This window comes from Hyla sarda, unplaced genomic scaffold, assembly GCF_029499605.1.
Source record: "Hyla sarda isolate aHylSar1 unplaced genomic scaffold, aHylSar1.hap1 scaffold_111, whole genome shotgun sequence".
NCBI lineage: Eukaryota > Metazoa > Chordata > Amphibia > Anura > Hylidae > Hyla > Hyla sarda.
The window spans coordinates 339097-364558 of NW_026607730.1; the positions used below are offsets into that span (position 1 = coordinate 339097).

At 42.8% G+C, this 25462-nt stretch overlaps 1 protein-coding gene and 1 long non-coding RNA gene across 9 annotated transcripts in view; one reads left to right on the plus strand and one right to left on the minus strand.

The window, feature by feature from the left end:
* Nucleotides 1-13341, plus strand: part of LOC130301103 (uncharacterized) — a 90441-nt gene extending 77100 nt beyond the window's left edge. Inside the window, exons 3-4 of the long non-coding RNA XR_008851805.1 lie at nucleotides 12039-12098; nucleotides 13038-13341. This is a non-coding gene — a long non-coding RNA (uncharacterized LOC130301103). The remainder of the gene's footprint in view (nucleotides 1-12038; nucleotides 12099-13037) is intronic.
* LOC130301098 (uncharacterized) overlaps nucleotides 6939-25462 on the minus strand; it is a 43963-nt gene continuing 25439 nt past the window's right edge. For 5 of the 8 annotated variants that reach the window (XM_056551587.1, XM_056551586.1, XM_056551591.1 and 2 more), the window contains 5 exons: nucleotides 23217-23483; nucleotides 22853-23137; nucleotides 19595-19667; nucleotides 8679-8962; nucleotides 6939-8599 (listed from right to left, as the gene is read on the minus strand). In XM_056551587.1, the coding sequence (XP_056407562.1) occupies nucleotides 8374-8599; nucleotides 8679-8962; nucleotides 19595-19667; nucleotides 22853-23137; nucleotides 23217-23483 (1135 nt within the window). In that variant the 3' untranslated portion in view covers nucleotides 6939-8373. The remainder of the gene's footprint in view (nucleotides 8600-8678; nucleotides 8963-19594; nucleotides 19668-22852; nucleotides 23138-23216; nucleotides 23484-25462) is intronic. The other 3 variants (XM_056551592.1, XM_056551594.1, XM_056551593.1) reach the window with 3 other exon arrangements.

Here is a 25462-nt window from a genome sequence, read left to right on the forward strand (position 1 = left end):
CACTACTCACCCTCACCCAGGATGCTGTGCAAGCACTGGAGACTCTGTTTACCATGGAGAAGCTGACCTCTGTTCTCTCAGCTCTCCCGGCGGGGAAAAGTCCCGGCCTGATGGTTACACTGCCAAGTTTTACAAATCTCTCCATTCAGAACTCTCTGACCCCCTCCTTACGGCCCTTAATGCTATCTCTACCTCTTCTTCCCCTCCCCTGTCGTTTGTTTGTGCCTTCATGGCGGTTATCCCTAAAGAGGGGAAAGACTCATCCCTTTGTTCTAGTTACCGCCCGATTTCCCTACTGAATACGGACGCTAAAATGTATGCCAAACTCATCACCAACCGGCTGGCGGGTCACCTGGAGGCCCTGGTCCACCCTGATCAAGTGGGCTTTATATGAAGCCGCAAAGCCCGTGATAATACCCTGAGGGTTTTCTCAATTTGTGCATCATGCTCTTAAGAAGCAAACTCCTCTCTTTCTGCTGGCATTGGATGCCGAGAAAGCATTTGATCATGTGGACTGGGGTTTACTGGAGGCCCCCCTGTCGCAAATAGGCTTAGGCCCCCTGATGAAGGCACGAATAATGGCGCTATACTCCCGCCCAAGAGCCCAAGTTCGGGTCAATGGCTTGCTATCGGACCCATTTGACATTTGTACCGGCACGAGGCAGGGCTGTCAACTATCCCCGTTGCTTAATGTTCTATGTATGGAACATTTACTGAATGATATCCAACGGAACCATGATATCAAGGGCCTTGATACGCCCCCGGGCCGTTACAAATGCTCCGCATTTGCGGATGACCTCTTCCTCTCCTCACCCATAACCTCCCTCCCCTCCTTAATAGCCTCCCTCCACAGGTATTCAATACATAGCAACTATAAGCTTAACCAAACAAAATGTGAGGCCCTCAATATCACTTTTTCCTTCCATGGTCCACCAATTACGTGAATCCTACCCCTTTGCCTGGCGCACCGGCTCCCTTAAATATTTAGGCATTCAGGTTCCAGCCTCCCTCTCCGACACTTACAAACTAAATTTCCCCCCTCTCCTTTTCTCTTACCTCAGACCTTGCCAGATGGGAGCGTAAAGATTTTTCTAGGTTGGGTAGGATTAACATTCTAAAAATGCATGTCTTATATCGCGACTCTTGTATCTATTTTCCTGCATCCCAACCCACCTACCTCGTTGCTTCTTAGAAAAACAAAATCAGCTCCTGTCAGGCTTCGTCTGGGCTAACAGACACCCCCGCATCGCCTGGTCAATTCTGTCGTGCAGAAAAGCGGATGGAAGCCTAGCTCTCCCAGATTGTCAGTCTTATTATCTGTCAGCAGTCCTGATGAGGGTCCTAGATAGTTTTCATAACCAGGACCGGAAGTTGTGGATTCCCCTGGAATCCTTGGAGGCCCTAATAGATCCTAAGGCTCTTCTTTGGCTCCCCGATGCTGCCCTGACTAAGGCCATTATGTCCTCTATGCCCCCAGTACTAGCATCCATCGCTATGCTGAGTGTCTTATCTGCGTTGCTCCCATGCAGTCTCTCTGGTCCCCTGTCCTCCATATTTGGAAATCCAGCCTTCACCCCCGCCCCTTTCGACACCTTCGGGTGTCGGGTGTGACATTCAGAGACCTCTTGGACACCTCCAGCTTAAAGAAACTTGACGTGATCCTGGAAGGCACTGCTCCATCCCCTGCGACAGTCTTCCAATATGCTCAGCTACATCATTTCTATGGGGTGTCCAAGTTGTCTCTGCAATTACATCGCCCGCTGTCTCCATTTGAAAAGTTGTGTACCTCTACTTCGCCTGTCTACCGCCCGCTTGGTACGATATATAGTCTATGCGTGGATACACTCAGGGACTCGCACCTACCCTTTCGTCATGCCTGGGAGGGAGCCATTGGCCGCTCGCTGACGGGCAGTGAATGGCTGAGTGCGGTGAAGGGGTGTCGCATAACCTCCGTGTCCTGCAAGGCGCAGGAAACGAACTACAAGCTCCTCACAGGTGGTACAGGGTGCCGGCCCTTCTCTCCCGATTCTACCCTTCGGTATCGAATGTGTGCTGGTGATGTAGAGCTCAGGGAGGGACGATCACACACATTTGGTTGGATTGCCCCTCTCTCTCTCTCTGTTTTCTTGTCCTAAGTACTAGACCTTACCTACCATACCTGTATCCGGCTACACTACTACTGTCGGTCTTACCGAGTTCAATACCTAAGGTTACTAGATTCCTGTTATGTTTTCTATTGCTCGCAGCTCGGACGGTTATACCCCGTCTGTGTAGGTCTACTACCCCACCGACCCTTTCGCCCTGGCTTCAGGAGGTTGCTCGTTTACATAGAGGAGCTCCTGGCTGACTCACATGACACACATATTGCAAATACGCTGCTGTTGGGTCCCCGTGGGTGACCCTTATTAACTTGGCGGATTTTTTAGACCTACACACGTAATCTCCTGCCCCCCCACACCCTCCCCACCTAATGCCCAACCCCGCCTAGATCATTTTGAGCGGGCCCCTCATATTCACATTGCTTCGGGTGGACTTGGAGCTGGGACTGTTATCCATTGGACCTTCTGTGTGCTTGTTCTGTGGTTTCTGTCTTTACTTTCTCTTTCCCCCTTTTTTTTTTCTCCCTCTTTCTTCCCCTATTCTTCTTTCTCTTGCCTAGTGGCCTTCCTCTCCCTTCTTCTAGCCCCCCTCCCTTTCCCTTTTGTGAGGGTCTAATTTTATGTGCTCGGACTGTAGCCCCCTTCCTATTTTGTTATAACTGTCTTCTGTTCCGATCGACATCCTGTGTTTCATTGGAATGCATCATTCAGATCATATTGCCTGTTATTTACACTGTATTATTGCTTTTTTTATTCTGTGTTGAATATAAATAAACACTTTTGAAAATTGAAAAAAAAGAAAATGTGTGTGCCAGCTTTTCAGATTTTGACCCGATCCCATTCCTTGAGGGAAGGTCCCACAAACAAGCTTTAGGGCTCCTCTTGTAGCCCTAGACCTCCTCCTACAAACTCAAAAAAAAAAAAAAAAAAAAAAAAAAAAAAAAATTGTCTATCCCCAAAGGGTTCTGCTGGACAAGACTTCCATGGGGAGGTCACTTTATTTAAATCTACACAGTAAATGTATATACCAGCTTTCCAGATTTTGACCTGATCACTTTCCTTAAGCGAAGTTCCCAGTAACAAGCTTCAGGGCTCCTCTTGTAGCGATGGGCCTCGTCTGCAAACCTGAAAAAATGTGTTGTTCCTATTAGTGTTGAGCGGCATAGGCCATATTCGAATTTGCGATATTTCGCGAATATATGGACGAATATTCGTCATATATTCGCTAAATTTGCATATTCGGAATATTCGCGTAAAATTTTAGCATATGCGAAAATTTGCATATGCGAAAAATAGCATAAACGAACATTTGCATGTGTGAAAATTAGCACAAGCGAAAATTCGCATATGCGGAAATTTGCATATGCAAATTTTCACATATGCGAAAATTCGTACGCCAGTCTCACACAGTAGTATTAGAGCCTTCTTTACACCACACAAGCTGGAAGCAGAGAGGGATGATCACTGTGATGTGTACTGTGAAAAAAATTTGAATATTCGTAATTACGAATATATAGTGCTATATTCACAAATTCGCGAATATGCGATATTCGCGAATAAAATTCGCATTGCGAATATTCGCGAGCAACACTATTTCCTATGCCCAAAGGACAGGACTTCCATGGGGGATCGCTATATGGAAATCTCTACACAGAAAATGTGTATCCCAGCTTTTCAGATTTTGACCTGATCCCATTCCTCGAGGGAAGTTCCCAAAAACAAGCTTTGGGGCTCCTCTTTTAGCCAAAGATCTCCTCTACAAAAGCAAACAATTTGGTCTTCCTATCCCCAAAGGGGGCCCACTGGATAGGACTTCCATGGGGGTCACTTTATGGAAATCTACACAGAAAATGTGTATCCCAGCTTTTGAGATTTTGACCCGATCCCATTCCTGGAGGGAAGGTCCCACAAACAAGCTTTAGAGCTCCTCTTGTAGACCTAGCCCTCCTCTACAAACTCAAAAAATTTGGTCTATCTATCCCCTGATGGTTCTGCTGGACAAGACTTCCATGGGGGGTCACTTTATTTAAATCTTTTAATGTGTATCCCAGCTTTTCAGATTTTGACCCGATAACTTTCTTTAAGCGAAGTTCCCAGTAACAAGCTTCAGGGCTCCTCTTGTAGCGATAGGCCTCCTCTGCAAACCCTAAAAAAATGTGTTGTTCCTATCCCCAAAAGGGGCTGATGGGCAGGACTTCCATGGGGGATCGCTATATATGAAAATGTGTATCCCAGCTTTTGAGATTTTGACCCGATCCCATTCCTGGAAGGAAGTTCCCACAAACAAGATTTAGGGCTTCTCTTGTAGCGATAGGCCTCCTCTGCAAACCCCAAAAAATGTTTTCTTCCTATCCCCAAAGGGGGCTGCTGGACAAGACTTTCATGGCGGGTCACTTTATTTAAATCTACTCAGTAAATGTGTATCCCAGCTTTTCAGATTTCGACCCAACCCCATTCCTTGAGGGAAGTTCCCACAAACAAGTTTGCGACCTCCTCTACAAACTTGAAAAATTTGGTATATCTATCCACAAAGGGGTCTGCTGGACAAGACTTCCACGGAGGGTCACTTTATTTAATTCTATACAGTAAATGTGTATCCCTGCTTTTCAGATTTTGACCCGATCCCATTCCTCAAGGGAAGTTCCCAGTAACAAGCTTCAAAGCTCCTCTTGGAAGCGCAAAAAAAGTTTTCTTCCTATCCCCAAAGGGGGCTGCTGGACAGGACTTCCATGGGGAGTCACTTTATGGAAACTACACAGAAAATGTGTATCCCAGCTTTTCAGAATTTGACCCAATCCCATTCCTCCAGGGAAGTTCCCACAAACAAGCTTTAGGGCTCCTCTTGTAACCCTAGACCTCCTCTACAAACCCTAACAATTTGGTCTCCTAACCCCAAAGGGGGCTGCTGGATGGGACTTCCATGTGGGGGGGGGGGGGGTCACTTTATGGAAATCTACACAGAAAATGTGTATGCCAGCTTTTCAGATTTTGACCCGATCCCATCCCTCAAGGGAAGTTCCCACAAACCAGCTTGAGGACTCCTCTTGTAGCCATGGACGTACTGTACAAACACTAAAATTTGTTCTTCCTATCTCCAAAGGGGGCTGCTGGACAAGATTTTCATGGAGGTCACTTAATGGAAATCTACACAGAAAATGTGTATCCCAGCTTTTCAGATTTTGAAATTATCCAATTCCTCGTGGGAAGTTCCCACAAACAAGCTTGTAGGCTCATCTTGTAGCACTAGACCTCCTCTACAAACCCTAAATGTGGTCTTCCTATCCCCAAAGGGGGCTACTGGACAGGACTTCTTTATGTCATCACTTTATGGAAATCTCTACACAGAAAATGTATATCCCAGCTTTTCAGATTTTGAAACTATCCAATTTCTCGAGAGAGAAGTTCCCACAAACAAGCTTGAGGGCTCATCTTGTAGCCCTAGACCACCTCTGCAAACCGTAAACAAATTGGTATTCCTACCCCAAAGTGGCATGCTGGACAGGACTTCCATGTGGGATCACTTTATGGAAATCTACACAGAAAATGTGTGTCCCAGCTTTTCAGAATTTGACCCGATCCCATTCCTCTAGGGGAATTTCCCACAAACAAGCTTGAGGGCTTCCCTTATAGTCCTAGACGTATTCTACAAACCCTGAAAGTTTGGTCTTCCTATCCCCAAAGAGGGCTGCTGGACAGGACTTCCATGGGGGGGGGTCACTTTATGTAAATCTACACAATAAATGTGTATCCCAGCTTTTCAGATTTTGACCCGATCCCATTCCTCAAGGGAAGTTCCCACAAACAAGCGTGCAAGCTCCTCTTCTTGCCCTAGACCTCCTCTACAAACTCAAAAAAATTGGTATATCTATCCACAAAGGGGTCTGATGGACACGACTTCCATGGGGGGGTCACTTTATTTAAATCTACACAGTAAATGTGTATCCCAGCTTTTCAGATTTCGACCCGATCCCATTTCTCAAGGGAAGTTCCCAGTAACAAGCTTCAGGGCTCCTCTTGTAGCGATAGGCCTCCTCTGCAAACCCCAAAAAATGTTTTCTTCATATCACCAAAGGGGGCTGCTGGACAGGACTTCCATGGGGAGTCACTTTATGGAAAACTACACAGAAAATGTGTATCCCAGCTTTTCAGATTTTGACCCGATCCCATTGCTTGAGAGAAGTTCCCACAAACAAGCTTTAGGGCTCCTCTTGTAACCCTAGACCTCCTCTACCAACCCTAACAATTTGGTCTTCCTATCTCCAAAGGGGGCTTCTGGACGGGACTTCCATGGGGGAGGGGGGGTCACTTTATGGAAATCTACACAGATAATGTGTATGCCAGCTTTTCAGATATTGACCCGATCCCATTCCTCAAGGGAAGTTCCCACAAACAAGCTTGAGGGCTCCTCTTGTAGCCATAGACATACTGTACAAACACTAAAAACTTGTTCTTCCTATCCTCAAAGGGGGCTGCTGGACAAGACTTTCATGGGGGTCGCTTTATGGAAATCTACACAGAAAATGTGTATGACAGCTTTTCAGATTTTGACACTATTCTATTCCTCAAGGGAAGTTCTCACAAACAAGCTTGCAATCTCCTCTTCTAGCCCTAGACCTCCTCTACAAACCCGAAAAATTTGGTATATCTATCCACAAAGGGGTCTGTTGGACAAGACTTCAATGGGGGGTCAATTTATTTAAATCTACACAGTAAATGTGTATCCCAGCTCTTCAGATTTCGACCCGATCCCATCCCTCAAGGGAAGTTCCCAGTAACAAGCTTCAGGGCTCCTCTTGTAGCGATAGGCCTCCTCTGCAAACCCCCAAAAAATGTTTCTTCCTATCCCCAAAGGGGACTGTTGGACAGGACTTCCATGGGGAGTCACTTTATGGAAACCTACACAGATAAATATATAAGGACACCACACTGGGGTAAAGACAACTGGGTAGATTTATATATCTATGTAGAAATGTACCCCCAGGATAAGTATATGGGCCATTATATTGTGAACTCCAAAACTAAATGCAAAACAAGGAAGAACCAACGGAGTCACTTATGCAAACAAGTACAGTGTCCAATGGACACAAATTTTATTGAAATGACAGCAACAATACAAGTGAAGTAAAAAACATTTTTTTAAAAGAGGAATACAGCAAATAAAGGTGATATCACCAGTTCTGCCCACTAAAATGGGTATGAGTTCCTTAACTATGTAGATAACATATGGATTGTATCTAGAGGCAACCGAAGACAATAGTCAGGTTCCAATATGTAAACATACACAATGTATAATATATGTATTGCACCTATATATTCATAGCAGCAATGGCAACACACCTCACAATGAGGTAAAAAGGTGCTACAGAAGACATGTGCATAGACATACAGTGATAAGAACAAATGCCAGATACAAAAAAAACATGAGAATATTACCAGATAAGAGCAGCAAGTGGGCAGACACCGGGATAGCACCACTCTAACGTACGTTTCGGTACGTCACCTTCGTCTGGGAGTCCCAGATGTGTATCCCAGCTTTTCAGAATTTGACCCAATCCTATTCCTCGAGGGAATTTCCCACAAACAAGCTTGAGGGCTCCTCTTGTAGCCATAGACTTACTGTACAAACAATAAAAATTTGTTCTTCCTATGCCCAAAGGGTGCTGCTGGACAGGATTTCCATGGGGGTCACTTTATGGAAATCTACACAGAAAATGTGCATGGCAGCTTTTCAGATTTTGACCCGATCCCATTCCTCAAGGAAAGTTCCCAGAAACAAGCTTGAGGGCTCATCCTGTAGCTCTAGACCTCCTCCCCTGAAAGTATGGTCTCCCCCAAAGAGGACTGGACAGGACTTCCATGGGGGGGGGGGGGGGGGGGTCACTTTATGTAATTCTACACAATAAATGTGTATCCCAGCTTTTCACATTTTGACCTGATCCCATTCCTTGAGGGAAGTTCCCACAAACAAACAAGCTTGGGAGCTCCTTGTCTTGCCCTAGACCTCCTCTACAAACTCAAAAAGTTTGGTATATCTATCCACAAAGGGGGCTGCTTGACAAGACTTCCATAGTGGGTCACTTTATTTAAATCTACACAGTAAATGTGTATCCCAGCTTTTCAGATTTCGACCCGATCCCATTCCTCAAGGGAAGTTCCCAGTAACAAATCTTCACGGCTCCTCTTGTAGCCATAGGCCTCCTCTGCAAACCCCCCAAAAATTGGTCTTCTTATCAAAAAAAGGTGGCTGCTGGACAGGACTTCCATGGAGGTCACTTCATCGTCGTCTTCTGGATTGCTGTCTCTTGTCATCGGTCTCGGCTGACACATCCTTAATTTCTTCTTTATTCTCCACATTGCCATGTGCGACCTTCAAATCATCTTGAGTTTGCAATGTGTCTCCATCATCTTCCATGCAAAGTGGCTGTACTTGAGAGGCTGCTACTTGCAATGTGGAGGTGGCAGCAGACACAGAGGTAGATGTTCTCTTGTGTCTGATATTCCTAAAATATATAAAATGTGAATTTAGGGACTGGGATGGACTCACACATGAGATGATATACATACAGAGGTAGCACATACCTGTTTGAAGTTGGCTTGTCTGGTATAATAAAGCCCCTGTCCTCTAGAAAGGGTACAACATTTTCCAGAGATCCCAGAGACATGATCTCCTCATAAGAAATGGTAGTGCCCTTCGATGCTATGTTGACCAGGGTTTTCTTGGCCGACTCTAATGTAGCTTTCCTGGCCTCCTCGGAGTTTAGCCTCATACACTTTCTTTTCAGATGTGTAGAAAGAACCTTGTGAGGTCTATAGCAGACAGGGCATGTCATCGGAGTTCTGTTATGGCTGTTTAAAGACAATAACTTTTTTTATTTTTTTTAGATTATCTTATCTGTTTTTATACAACTTTAGTCTAACTATAATTATATATATATATATATATAAAAAAATAAGATGCATATATTACTATATAAAATAAGCAGATATCACTGTGTATACAAGCAATGCAATATATATATATATATATATATATATATATATATATATATATATAATAATTAAAATAGGTTGCAATACCAAGCCTACATTCCATGTACCACCACTGCAATTAGCAACAAAAAATAGCAGCGTTGTAGTATAATGTACATTGAGACTACTGGTATATAAACCATATCTAGAACTCGCTGCGGGTCTAGAACCAATGCTGCAGTATAGCTCTGAAAATAAATTTTGTATTCTTATAAAGAAACACTAGAGCCATAACTACTGATAAAACTAAAATAATTTTATTAACACTCTTTAAAATCACAAATATTACTGTTAAATATTGTCATAATACAAGGTCAATGATTGTAAACAGATAACTGATCCGAAAAGAAGGTGGTAAGACAGGTATAATTAATGTAACCGTGTTCATTTATAGTGTATAAACAGTGAGATCTACAGCAGCAGTATTGGGTGTCCAATAATAATGTCCAATAGGACAAGGGAAGGGGCATATAACATACTGATATGATTGCCCAGCTACCCACTCAGGATAGCTGGAATAGACACTAGCGGTGCATAAAGTAATAGCACTAACAAAGCTGGTACTCACTTACCCATGATAGGGACCTGTTACCACCGCCCCAACGTACGTTTCGTCAGCCTGGACTTTCTCAAGGGACGCTGTCTAAGTCCATGTTACTCTCCCTTAAATACTGAGCCAAATGGCGTTATTGCGCGCCGATCTGCCTGTTACGGCGCATGCGCCGGGCCGTGACCCGGATGGAAATCACAGCTCCCCGCCGCATAGCCGCCCCCGCGCAGGTCACGATACGTAGTATCCGGACATGCGCGTTCGGCCCCCTGACGCCCGGAGAGACGGTGCCGGGATTCGGGCCCGGCGCATGCGCACCAGACGAGATCGGCGCTGACAGCTACAACATGTAAAAAATGGAAGACCCTAAACTCTCACCAACTAGGATCCATATAAATCTGCTGCTGTAAGTCTCTAACAACATGTTTATAAACATACAAACCTATATATTATAACAATAATATATATTGCACATGATAATAGTATACCTCATACATGATATATTGCACATGACAATAATTAATAACTCATTTACATGTATACAAAAAAATGAACCTATTTTATGTCTTTAAAACAGTAATACAAAAAAGTGTTCAATATCCATAAGATAGTAAAAAAGGTAAGTTGGGTGAACGACCAAAAACACGTGTATACACGCCACCGTGCAGGCGTGTGTCCACGCTAAAATATCCATGTTCACAAGTATATTGTGATAATCTCGCAATATTCCAACCATATGTGTTAAAGAAATATTTAAGACCCTAAGGGATATATAATCTCAAAAGAGAGGGTTAGTGAAGCCCAAAATTAGTAATGTGAAAAATATCTAAAAAGACACCCGTGATGAAGACCACCATAAGGGTGGATAGTTAGAGAGGGCTAGGGCATATGCTGTCTAGGATTTGGGACCCCAAAGTGACAAACCAAAAAATATAAAAGATAAAAAAAGTGAAAAATGGGTGAAACAAGTGTGTGCAGAAAAATTGTGATTTATTACTATTAATAGACAATTATGATAATGAACTAGGTTATATATAAGGTACAGAATACTAAAGTGATTAACTCATCGTTAATCCAAATATTATCATACAATATACATGATGTAAATTTCAGTAAAACTGGAAGCTGATCGCTTCCACTGTCATATACAATTTATGTATCCCATAAGCCAACTGTCATGTCGACAACTAAGTATCCTATATTAAACTAGACATTATAATACATATCATATGGCAAGATCCATACAGAAGGAGAGAGTAGGCTTCATTGGAATCTCTCTAATTGCCGCTGTCAGATGCGCAAGTAGAAAAATATCATACAGTTAAAACCTTCAAAAAGAGAGAGCATTAAAATCAAGGCAAACGGTACAGTGAAATAATAGATTTTACAAAAAAGATGAGAAACTAAGCTGCTCATTAAGACCTTTTGGTGCCATGGTACCTAAGGTATGCAGTATAGCAATAAAGAAGAAAAAGGAAAACACTGAATATACATCAGCACACCAACACACCAATATTAAATAAGTATGCAAATTTTATTAGATATACACATTGCAGAAGAAGGGGAAGGAAGAAAAAAAGAAGTAAAACCATTTAAAATACTGGGCTGGAAACATAAGCCCAAACACTCACCTAGGGAGGGGCCATGAACCCCCTCACCTAGAAACAGGCACCCGTCCTATTAATTAAATAATGCGTCACACCATACATATGGGACCATTATGCATCATAGATATAGGCTATGCAGAAAGGTGTCTGCGTATATAACAATAAACAGTAATTCAAAATACTGACATAACCTATAATACTTGCAAGTCACAGGCATGAATGAAGCATATCAAGAGATGGAGGACTAGACCAGATGTACGAGGTCAATGAAAGGACGGGGCCACAAGAAGCCCCGCGCGTTCCGTCGCTCAAAAGGGCGACTTCCTCAGGGGTTGAGTGCTAGTTCACTTCCTCCCCGTTATATACACACTAATATTACAACGAGATTAAGAGATACCTTGCAGGTGATGAGATGCGCCATGCTCAGACCCCTCGTGCGGCCGCGTACTGTTCCGGTATGTATCCCTTCTGGTTCAAGGGTAGAATCCGGGTGAAAAACATGTACGTGCGCACCACGTAGCGTGCGTGTGCGTTCCACCGGGTGAAAAACATGTACGTGCGCACCGGGGGCCCGATAACAAGTCACTTATTACGGGCAGAGTCCAAATGGATATTCAAACTAGGTACAGTTTCACCTGATGGACTAAGTGAAGAACTCTTGTTCTCAGGATTCTTGGGTGAGTAGGATGGACCTTTGATGGTATGAGGACATGTAAGATTATTGTGTTTCCAAACCTCATTGTATTTTTCTAGGAATAGCATGCCAGTGGATCTGTAGGAACGGACCTTGATATCCGCACCCAATAACACATGGTAAGTTGTTTTTTTCCTTTTTTTTTTTTTTTTTTCTCTATAATATTTTTTCAGGGGGCACTTTGGTTCACTTTTTTTGACACAAATATGTCACATGAAATAGATTTACACTTCTATTAGTTATGGCTTACACAATAAATAATTTTATGAGTTATTGTTTACCTAATTATATTATCACATATAGTTTAAACACCTAGCACATTGAGACACTCACATTTTTTATTCACATAATTTTTTCACTTATTATTTTTCACTATGTATATTAGCATGTGCACTTGCACGATCACATAAATAGTTGGTCACGATATTGGGAGGTGTGTGTGGTGTGTCTGCATGCGGCACTATATAGGCGCGTGTAGCGCATCACACACACAATCACATTTGATATTATAAATTAATAGCATCATGATATATTGCCCGCTAATGTGATACGTCAATTGTTGTGAAATGGGTATATGTGTGTGCACTTTCATGCGCACACATGCATCCATTAATATATTCAATATTACTTTTTCTCCTACTTTCCCCTCCCTTTTCTTCCCTCTGTCTATCTATTGCATGCTCTGCACACCACCGTACTTGATATAAAACATGATTGACAACTGCGGTGTACACATATATATTGTGGTGTGCATAGTTTATTGTTACTAATTTTGTGGAATCATGAGGACAACCTATTGGGATTCATGGAGCTATATGTAGTTTTTGGCACTTCGATGAATCAAACACACACTTAGGACGGTCTATATTATATTACTTTATGATTTTCTTATTTTATAAACACTTCACATTCACACACAAACACTTACACCTACATTTATTTGCACATTGGGGTGGGACGCAGGTGTTGGATAACTGGGTCAGTCCATACAACCGTATCCTATATGCGGTTTAATCATGTGATTATAATATTTCTTTTTGTTTCTGAAATATATACAGAGGTGTTCGTATACTAGATGGAGTTCCTCTTATCAATGTTGTACATCGTACCATCCGTTTCAAGCCCAATGCGTGGAGCTTCGAGTCCCTCCGATGGATGATGCTGTGCATTGTACTATTCCTATTGGGCTCAGCCTGTTTAAAGCTTATGGCTTAAAGTAAAGATCAAGAAGGACATTAATCATGGATACGATTGTTTTGCATGTCCTACTTGAGAGCATTATGGACCACCTCTGACCTCAATTAAGAGAACCCCCCCCCCCCCCCTTTCTTCATTTTTCATGATTTAAGTGCTGGACCTTACCTACTCATTAAATTAGGTGGAGTATAATGATGATGGGACATCATATAAATCTTTTGCCTGTTGGCTCATGTACATTTCCTGATGTTTGGACACATGGAGAGTGGTGGACGCAGACGGGAACTTGGCTGGTTTTGAACAGTGGTGACAATAAGTGTACTTATGTCTATCAAACTAACATGTAAACAGTATTGCCACTTGTACATAGAAGGATTTATTTTGATTATTGTATTTTCATTATGTAGAAATTATGATTCTTCGATATACAATATCTACTTTGTAGAAATTGATGACTTCTTTTAGATGTCTTGTGCCTTGCGGATGATATGCGCCATGCTGGGACACTTCCCTCCTCGCTCCCCCCTTTTATTTAGTGAGTGTTAGGAGTGTATGATCTAAGAGAAAATGATCCACTATGGTAATATTGTTGTGCTTGTAATTGCCCCTCTTGGTGCTTTGTCGCATGCAAGTACCATGAGTGCTGAGGTGTGCAACTACCCCTTTCGGTACCTCGTAGGTATTTTGTCGCAACTCTGTACATGTCAATCATCTTGGTACTATGAGTGTTAGGATTTGTATGTTATTAAATTAATTAATCAAAAGATCACCGAGGTGATCCACTAATTCCCTATATTTCCCATATACTTGTTAAAATGTGTAATCTTTATTAATTCAGAACACCAACAAAAAAAGGGGGGTTAAAAATTGCAGTGCATCTCTCCTCCCATATTGATAGTAGTTATCTGTGCCAACCAGGCATCACCTATTATCTACCTGTGTGTACCTGCAGTGTGCACACGGTTGTTGGGGGAGTCTGCACTTTGTATTAAAACCTAGCCTATGCCCCCCTCGACATGTTTCGCCGCAAGACGCGGCTTTGTCAAGAGGTTTTAGGGCACTGAATAAAAAACGCCAATACAGGGGTTTAAATAACCTCCTATTGTGACATCATGGTAGGGTGGTATTCACTTCTGATTGGTGGGATGCCATCCCATCCAATCATCCTCTGTTTAATTTGATGGATGTTTCCATGCACCTATTGCTGCGCTCATGGTTCAACCAATCCGCGTAGTTGTTTATTGGTTGCCTCGGTAATACATCACATGATCACTGTGTCATGGTCTCTGCGCCGATGTTCTCATCCGCCTCCTGCGCCCTGACCCCTGCACGAGCTCTTGTACCAGCGAGCGTTTCTTACTGCCGGAGCTGCGCAGCTCTATGTGCGCGGGGACTTAGTCTCCACGGGCATTTTCAAGTAAGTATAATAGTCAATCACTGCGCAGCTACATATGCCCCGGGACTTAGCATCCGGAATCCCTTTTTTTATGTAAGGGCTGCGTGATGAAATCTGCGCCAACACTTAGTCTCCCATAGTACTCCATATTCACAGGGATAGGATCCAATAGGATACATTATTACTCTATATAACAGTTAGTTGGCGGCTATGAGGTTGAAGAATGAGGGGGTAAATGTATTAATATGTGATGTCCATAAGACCATATCTGTGTATATACATAAAGGTGGATCCACAATGACAAGATCATCCATATTCAGTCATATTATTTATTGTGATTCTTATTAATTTGCATATATATTAGATATATAAATCCCATATCTATTACCCTTACAGACTGTAAATATAAATTCACATAGTATCACCTAATTAGATTATATATTAGGGAAAATCATATACATGAACTATATCCAGTGCAACAGTCATCATATAATTCTACTCAGCAATACTCCAACTCTTCCAATCCTCATATTCCACCATATACTATACTGTTCTATGTTGTATATTGTTATCAACTGTTACGCCTAGCGCTCCGGGTCCCCGCTCCTCCCCGGAGCGCTCACGGCGTCTTTTTCCCTGCAGCTCCCCGGTCAGTCCCGCTGACCGGGAGCGCTGCTCTGTCACGGCCGTTGGGGATGCGATTCGCACTGCGGGACGCGCCCGCTCGCGAATCGCATCCCAGGTCACTTACCCGTTCCCGTCTCCTGCTGTCATGTGCTGGCGCGCGCGGCTCCGCTCTCTAGGGCGCGCGCGCGCCAGCTCCCTGAGACTTAAAGGGCCAGTGCACCAATGATTGGTGCCTGGCCCAATTAGCTTAATTGGCTCCCACCTGTTCCCTGGCTATTTCTAGTCTCCTCCCTTGCACTCCCTTGCCGGATCTTGTTGCCCTTGTGCCTAGTGAAAGCGTTTTGTGTGTTTATAGCCTGTGTACCAGAACTTCTGCTATCTCCCCTGACTACGAACCTTGCCGCCTGCCCCCGACCTTCTGCTACGTCCGACTTTGCTTCTGCCTACTCCCTTGTACCTCGCCTATCTTCAGCAGTCAGAGAGGTGAGCCGTTGCTAGTGGATACGACCTGGTCACTACCGCCGCAGCAAGACCATCCCGCTTTGCGGCGGGCTCTGGTGAAAACCTGTAGTGGCTTAGAACCGGTCCACTAGCGCGGTCCTCCCCATCCCTCTCTGGCACAGAGGATCCACTACCTGCCAGCCGGCATCGTGACATCAACATAGAGCTAATTGATTATTTATTGATGATTTTAGACGCAGCATATTAATCCATCATAGTTTGTCCATCTGCAATTCCCTCCTTGATGTCACTTCGGCAAGGTGTTCGGTAAGTATGTAGATAATTGTATATGATGTTTAAATATTATGGCAGCTATTCTAAATGAACGCTGAGAAGGTAAATCCCTCATTGAGTCCATTAGGGCTCAAACTTTTGCTTCTTCACGGAGTAGTTTCCTGTCTAGGTTGCCTCTTCTGGGGCCCAATGTCATCTTAATTAGTCCCCAAAATTTAAGGGTTTGGATATCCCCTCTATGGAAATTTCTAACATGTCTTGCCAGAGGGGTATCAATCCCAGTGCGGATGGTGCTGAGATGTTGACATATCTGTCTTCTCAGTTGTTGTGTGGTTTTACCCACATATAGCTTACCACATCCGCACTGGGCTATATATATTACTCCAGAAGTCTGGCAATTGATAAAATCCCTAATAACATATTTCTTGTTATCAATTGGGTTAACAAATTCTTTCATCCTTGGTAGGAATCCGCAAAAAGTGCAATTTCCACAGGGATGAGATCCTTTTATTGTAGACTTGAGCCATGTTCTTTCAGTTTTTTCAGTGTAGAGGCTATGAACCAGATGTTCTCTGATATTTTTCCCTCTCCTATATGTAATCGAGGGAAAAGGGGGGATGACTTCTCTCAAATCATTATCTGCCTGTAGGATAGGCCAGAATTGATGTAGAATATTCATTACCTGACGACTATTTAAGTCAAAGGTACCAATACATCGTACCATCTTAGTTATTGTTCCCGCTGTCTGTTTGCTTTTCAGTAGTTCCTGTCTTGGGGTATCACGAGCTCTAGCGAAGGCTCTATGAAGAACCTTCTTAGGATACCCCCTTACTGATAAATCAATTGTATAGAGTCCTGCATTCCCGTAGTAATGCTTCATCTGTGGAGCTGTTTCCCTCCGCACACAGGTATTGTCCTCTCTTGAGGGGGGCAGGGTGATGGCTGCCCCACTCAAGAAAGCTGTTGGTAGACGTAGGTTTCCTATATATACACGTTTGGACGCTGCCATTAGGCTGCAGAGAAATCTGTAGGTCAAGAAAGTTGATGGTGGTCTGGTGAATTTCTGAAGTAAAAAACATCCCTATTATATTGTTGTTAAGTGTAGTGACAAATTGCTGAAATAGTGCTTCTGCGCCATCCCAAAATAATAAAACATCAGATATACTGGAGATGGGTATGTGTGAATACAATAGTGTCTTCCCACCACCCTAAAAAAAGATTTGCAAAATTAGGTGCACATGCCGTGCCCATTGCTGTGCCTTTGTGCTGTAAATAAAAGTGACCATCAAAAATAAAATAATTGTGTGTAAGTAGGAAGTGAAGTGACAAAATAAATTGATTGTGCTCAATGAATTGTGTTCCTCTTGTGTTCAAAAAGTGTTCGACCGCCTTCAGACCTAATTCATGTTTTATGTTAATATACAACGCCTCAACATCGAGGCTCGCCACATATATATTAGGTGGAAAAGAGATTTCCTGCAGCCTAGATACAGCGTCCCCTGTATCCCTGACATAAGACGGTAGGGCTTGGACAAATGGAGTTAACATCTGGTTCACATATTGGCTGATTCCCTCAGTGAGATTTTCATTTCTCGATATGATAGGACGTCCTGGGATAGGTATTTTTCTTTTGTGTATCTTAGGCAATGCATACATTGTTGCTATGGTAGGCTTTAAATTCAGCATATACCTAAATTCATCTTCAGTGATCAATCCATTACTTTTCGCCTCCGTAAGTATTACACTCAGTTCATTCAAGAATCTCTCCGTAGGGTTGGATTCAAGACGTCGATATGTTGTCTCATCCCGGATTAGTCGTCGGACCATATCCAGGTAATCATCTTTGTTCATAATTACTATATTCCCCCCCTTATCGGAGGGCTTAATAATTATGTCCTGATTTCCTTCCAGAACACACAATGCTTGATTCTCCTCACAGGTAAGATTTTGGTTTCTCCTCTTCCTAGGTCTCAACTCTTCCAAAAGGAGAAACCAAAATCTTACCTGTGAGGAGAATCAAGCATTGTGTGATCTGGAAGGAAATCGGGACATAATTATTAAGCCCTCCGATAAGGGGGGGAATATAGTAATTATGAACAAAAATCTATTTTCCACCTAATAATATATACGTGGCGAGCCTCGATGTTGAGGCGTTGTATACTAACATAAAACATGAATTAGGTCTGAAGGCGGTCGAACACTTTTTGAGCACAAGAGGAACACAATTCATTGAGCACAATCAATTTATTTTGTCACTTCTTCACTTCCTACTTACACACAATTATTTTATTTGTGATGGTCACTTTTATTTACAGCACAAAGGCACAGCAATGGGCACGGCATGTGCACCTAATTTTGCAAATCTTTTTTTAGGGTGGTGGGAAGACACTATTGTATTCAGATACCCATCTCCAGTATACTTCGCACATCTTATTTTGGGCACGATTTATTGATGATGTTTTATTATTTTGGGATGGCACAGAAGCACTATTTCAGCAATTTGTCACTACACTTAATAACAATATAATAGGGATGTTTTTTACTTCAGAAATTCACCAGACCACCATCAACTATCTTGACCTACAGATTTCTCTGCAGCCTAATGGCAGCGTCCAAACGTGTGTGTGTATATATATATATATATATATATATATATATATATATATATATATATATATATATATCTCCTACGTCTACCAACAGCTTTCTTGAATGGGGCAGCCATCACCCTGCCCCCCTCAAGAGAGGCATTCCCGTGGGACAATACCTGCGTGCGAAGAGAAACAGCTCCACAGATGAAGCATTCCTACGGGAATGCAGGACTCTATACAATTGATTTATCAGTAGGGGGTATCCTAAGAAGGTTCTTCATAGAGCCTTCGCTAGAGCTTGTGATACCCCAAGACAGGAACTACTGAAAAGCAAACAGACAGCGGGAACAATAACTAAGATGGTACGATGTATTGGTACCTTTGACGAAAATAGTCGTCAGGTAATGAATATTCTACATCAATTCTGGCCTATCCTACAGGCAGATAATGATTTGAGAGAAGTCATCCCCCCTTTTCCCTCGATTACATATAGGAGAGGGAAAAATATCAGAGAACATCTGGTTCATAGCCTCTACACTGAAAAAACTGAAAGAACATGGCTCAAGTCTACAATAAAAGGATCTCATCCCTGTGGAAATTGCACTTTTTGCGGATTCCTACCAAGGATGAAAGAATTTGTTAACCCAATTGATAACAAGAAATATGTTATTAGGGATTTCATCAATTGCCAGACTTCTGGAGTAATATATATAGCCCAGTGCGGATGTGGTAAGCTATATGTGGGTAAAACCACACAACAACTGAGAAGACGGATATCTCAACATCTCAGCACCATCCGCACGGGGATTGATACCCCACTGGCAAGACATGTTAGAAATTTCCATAGAGGGGATATCCAAACCCTTAAATTTTGGGGACTAATTAAGATGACATTGGGCCCCAGAAGAGGCAACCTAGACAGGAAACTACTCCGTGAAGAAGCAAGATGGATACAGCGACTCAAAAGTTTGAGCCCTAATGGACTCAATGAGGGATTTACCTTTTCAGCGTTCATTTAGAATAGCTGCCATAATATTTAAACATCATATACAATTATCTACATACTTACCGAACACCTTGCCGAAGTGACATCAAGGAGGGAATTGCAGATGGACAAACTATGATGGATTAATATGCTGCGTCTAAAATCATCAATAAATCAATTAGCTCTATGTTGATAACAATATACAACATAGAACAGTATAGTATATGGTGGAATATGAGGATTGGAAGAGTTGGAGTATTGCTGAGTAGAATTATATGATGACTGTTGCACTGGATATAGTTCATGTATATGATTTTCCCTAATATATAATTAGGTGATACTATGTGAATTTATATTTACAGTCTGTAAGGGTAATAGATATGGGATTTATATATCTAATATATATGCAAATTAATAAGAATCACAATAAATAATATGACTGAATATGGATGATCTTCTTGTCATTGTGGATCCACCTTTATGTATATACACAGATATGGTCTTATGGCCATCACATATTAATACATTTACCCCCTCATTCTTCAACCTCATAGCCGCCAACTAACTGTTATATAGAGTAATAATGTATCCTATTGGATCCTATCCCTGTGAATATGGAGTACTATGGCGTGTTGGCGCAGATTTCATCACGCAGCCCTTACATAGAAAAAGGGATTCCGGATGCTAAGTCCCGGGGCATATGTAGCTGTGCAGTGATTGAATATTATACATACTTGAAAATGCCCGTGGAGACTAAGTCCCCGCACACATAGAACTGCGCAGCTCCGGCAGTAAGAAACGCTCGCTGGTACAAGAGCTCGCGCAGGGGTCACGGCGCAGGAGGCGGATGAGAACATCGGCGCAGAGACCATGACACAGTGATCATGTGATGTATTACCGAGGCAACCAATAAACAACTACGCGGATTGGTTGAACCATGAGCGCAGCAATAGGTGCGTGGAAACATCCATCAAATTAAACAGAGGATGATTGGATGGGATGGCGTCCCACCAATCAGAAGTGAATACCACCCTACCATGATGTCACAATAGGAGGTTATTTAAACCCCTGTATTGGCGTTTTTTATTCAGTGCCCTAAAACCTCTTGACAAAGCCGCGTCTTGCGGCGAAACATGTCGAGGGGGGGCATAGGCTAGGTTTTAATACAAAGTGCAGACTCCCCCAACAACCGTGTGCACACTGCAGGTACACACAGGTAGATAATAGGTGATGCCTGGTTGGCACAGATAACTACTATCAATATGGGAGGAGAGATACACTGCAATTTTTAACCCCCCCCTTTTTTTGTTAGTGTTCTGAATTAATAAAGATTACACATTTTAACAAGTATATGGGAAATATAGGGAATTAGTGGATCACCTCGGTGATCTTTTGGTTAATTGGTTAAAACAACCCTCCATATATTTGTCCGCAGTTGGAGGATTTGTATGTTACTACATCCTAGCCACTGTAGTTATTTTCTCCGATACTCCGTCTTAATTTTATGCGTGTGATATATGATTCTCTATACTCTGTACTTAATGACTATTATACTGGGGATTGGAATCTTGGTCTCTGGGATTTTACGACCATGTAGTATTGAAGGTTGATATGATATTCAATTATTGGTGTTTGGGACATGTCATAACTGGGCATGCAATAAAACTATTAAATGATATATACTATCTTTTGATTTATTAATTTTTCTTTCTCTTTTCTTACATATACAGTCACATTTTTACTCTACATATTTTTTCTACTATATTTATTATATTCACATCTTCACGTACTAAAAAAAATGTATGTAGATATTTAATTTATTTTATATATTTTATGTTTTGTATATTCATATAAATAAGTAAAAAGATAATAAAGAATTTTCATGCATATACACTCTATCACTATAGTTTTTTGTCATCCTCAGTAAGTAATTAACGACACAATATGAGCTCGCAAATAGTGTAATTTGATCTAGTGGCAAATAGGGGGCAACATGATTGTATAATGGTGAATGATGGTGATGTGGTGGACAACAGTAGATAATAGTAAATAACATGATTGTATGTATTATATAGAAGAATGGTAAATGATGGTAATATGACTGCATGCCACCTCATGATCTCAGTATACTTGTGGGATATGCATCTCCGGCTATAAATTGATATTGTGGAACTCTGGAGGTGCGCACGCGTGATATTTATGTATCACGTGGTGCGCACTCCTGAGTATGGAATCTAGTACGTGTAAGGGGCGCATGTGCGAAATGTAGCGTCCATGTGACATGCACTCTTGATCATATGATCAGACTATATGCACTGACCACGTCAGATATAGGTGGAACGCGCAAGCACGTTGCGTGGTGCGCACGTACATGTTTTTCACCCGGTGGAACGCACGCACACGCACGCTACGTGGTGCGCACGTACATGTTTTTCACCCGGATTCTACCCTTGAACCGGAAGTGATACATACCGGAACAGTACGCGGCCGCACGAGGGGTCTGAGCATGGCGTATCTCATCACCTGCAAGGTATCTCTTAATCTCGTTGTAATATTAGTGTGTATAGAACGGGGAGGAAGTGAACTAGCACTCAACCCCTGAGGAAGTCGCCCTTTTGAGCGACGGAATGCGTGGGGCTTATTGTGGCCCTGTCCTTTCATTGACCTCGTACATCTGGTCTAGTCCTCCATCTCTTCATATGCTTCATTCATGCCTGTGACTTGCAAGTATTATAGGTTATGTCAGTATTTTGAATTACTGTTTATTGTTATATACGCAGACACCTCTCTGCATAGCCTATATCTATGATGCATAATGGTCTCAAATGTATGGTGTGACGCATTATATAATTAATAGGACGGGTGCCTGTTTCTAGGTGAGGGGGTTCATGGCCCCTCCCTAGGTGATTGTTTGGGCTTATGTTTCCAGCCCAGTATTTTAAATGGTTTTACTTCTTTTTTTCTTCCTTCCCCTTCTTCTGCAATGTGTATATCTAATAAAATTTGCATACTTATTTAATATTGGTGTGTTGGTGTGCTGATGTATATTCAGTGTTTTCCTTTTTCTTTATTGCTATACTGCATACCCTTTGATACACTGATCAGCACCCACAATTGTTTACTAGATTAAGCCTCCAGCTTCTTACACATGCTTATGGTACCTAAGGTGACTATCCACCTTACTTCCTTTTGTGCCAGAATTTTCTTCACCACTGCAATGTAGATTGTAATAACATAATAGCTACAAAAACTTAGACTAAACTTCTATATAGAATGTGTGTTATTGTATCTTCATTTAGCTAAGTTTTAAAACACATACTAATAACAAATACATGTACTTACATTTTGGGTACAGACTCCATGACAGGACTTCCATGGGGGGTCACTTTATGGTCTCTTTCTGGATGGCTGTCTGTCTCTTCTATATAATTGTCCTTGGTCTCAGCTGACATATCCTCAATTTCTTCTTTATTCTCCACATTGCCATGTTTGACCTCCAAATCATCTTGAGTTTGCAATGTGTCCCCATCATCTTCCCTGTGAAGTGTCTGTACTTGAGAGGCTGCTACTTGCAATGTGGAGGTGGCAGCAGACACAAAGGTAGATGTTCTCTTGTGTCTGATATTCCTATAATATATAAAATGTGAATTTAGGTTCTGGGATGGACTCACACATGAGATGATAGGCATACAGAGGTAGCACATACCTGTTTGAAGTTGGCTTGTCTGGTATAATAAAGCCCCTGTCCTCTAGAAAGGGTACAACATTTTCCAGAGATCCCAGAGACATGATCTCCTCATAAGAAATGGTAGTGCCCTTCGATGCTATGCTGACCAGGGTTTTCTTGGCCGACTCTAATGCAGCTTTCCTGGCCCCCTCGGAGTTTAGCCTCATACACTTTCTTTTCAGATGTGTAGAAAGAACCTTGTGTGGTCTATAGCAGACAGGGCATGTCATCGGAGTTCTATTATGGCTGTTTAATGACAATTTTTTTATTTTTCAGATTATTTAGTTATTTATTTATACAACTTTAGTCTAACTGTGTGTGTGTGTGTATGTATATATATATATATATATATATATATATATATATATATATATATATATATATATATATATATATATATATATATATATATAATTATGATACATATAATATTACTATATCAAATAAGCATATATTACTCTTTATACAAGCAATGCAATCTATAAAATATATATATATATATATATATATATATATATATATATATATATATATATATATATATATATATATTTTATGTGTTAGGATTCGGCTAGCTGGATGTGGATCCTCTGTGTCAGCGAGGGATTGGCGTGGACTGTGTCGGTGGACCAGTTCTAGGGTTGCTACTGGTTTTCACCAGAGCCCGCCACAAAGCGGGATGGTCTTGTTGCGGCGGTAGCAACCAGGTCGTATCCACCGGCAACGGCTCAACCTCGCTGACTGCTGAGAAGGCGTGGGACAGAAGGACTAGGCAGAGGCAAGGTCAGACGTAGCAGAAGGTCGGGGCAGGCAGCAAGGTTTGTAGTCAAAGAGGATAGCAGGAGATTTGGAACACAGGCTTTGGACAACACTAAACGCTTTCACTGGCACAAGGCAACAAGATCCGGCAAGGAAGTGCAGGGGAAGTGAGGTAATATGGACAGGGAGCAGGTGGAAGCTAATTAGGCTCATTGGGCCAGGCACCAATCATTGGTGCACTGGCCCTTTAAATCTTAGAGAGCTGGTGCGTGCGCGCCCTAAGGAGCGGAGCCGCGCGCGCCAGGACATGACAGCCGGGGGAAGGGACAGGTGAGTGACTTGGGATGCGATTCGCGAGCGGGCGCGTCTCGCTATGCGAATCGCATCCCCGCCGGCAATGTCAGTGCAGCGCTCCAGGTCAGCGGGTCTGACCGGGGCACTGCAGAGAGAGGAACGCCGCGAGCGCTCCGGGGAGGAGCAGGGACCCGGAGCGCTCGGCGTAACAGTACCCCCCCCTTAGGTCTCCCCCTTTTTTTTGTCCAGTAATTGCTTCACGTGGGACGAGGACACTGGGAGCGATTGTAGGGTTTCCTCATCAAAGGCAGGCAGTTCAGAAGGAGTGGGAATGGGGAGGGAGGGCAGGTGAAGCTTGGCACGAGGCAGAGTGTTACCAGGACGGGGGCTATGAGGAAGCAAAGCATATTCCTGATAGGCCTTGGGGAGACCAGGTGTAGGAGGAGGCACTGAGGCTTGCCTGACTGGACTGGGAGCAGACGTGAGGCATTTCTTGCGGCAAGCAGGGCCCCAATTCTTGATCTCCCTGGTAGTCCAGTCAAGGGTGGGAGAATGATGCTGGAGCCATGGCAGACCGAGGAGGACTTCAGAGGTGCATTTGGAAAGGATGAAAAATTCAATCTTTTCGTGATGGGGTCCAATGCACATTAAGAGGGGTTCTGTGCGGTAACGCACAGTACAGTCCAACTTCACTCCGTTGATCTAAGAAATGTAGAGTGGCTTGACGAGATGGGTCACCGGGATGCAGAACTTATTCACCAAAGAGTCCAGAATAAAATTTCCAGAAGCACCAGAGTCCAAGCAGGCCACGGCTGAGAAGGAGGAGTTGGCAGAAGGAGAAATCCGCACGGGCACAGTGAGACGTGGAGAAGCAGACTTTGTACCAAGAGACGCCACACCCACGTGAGCTGGGTGCGTGCGTGCGTTTCCCAGACGTGGAGGACGAATAGGGCAATCCACCAAGAAATGTTCGGTACTGGCGCAGTACAGACATAAATTTTCATCCCTACGGCGAGTCCTCTCTTCATGGGTCAGGCGAGACCGATCCACTTGCATAGCCTACTCGGCGGGAGGCACAGGGGTAGATTGCAAAGGATACTGTGAGAGAGGTGCCCAAAGATCAAGGTCTTTTTCCTGGCGGAGCTCCTGGTGTCTCTCAGAAAAACGCATGT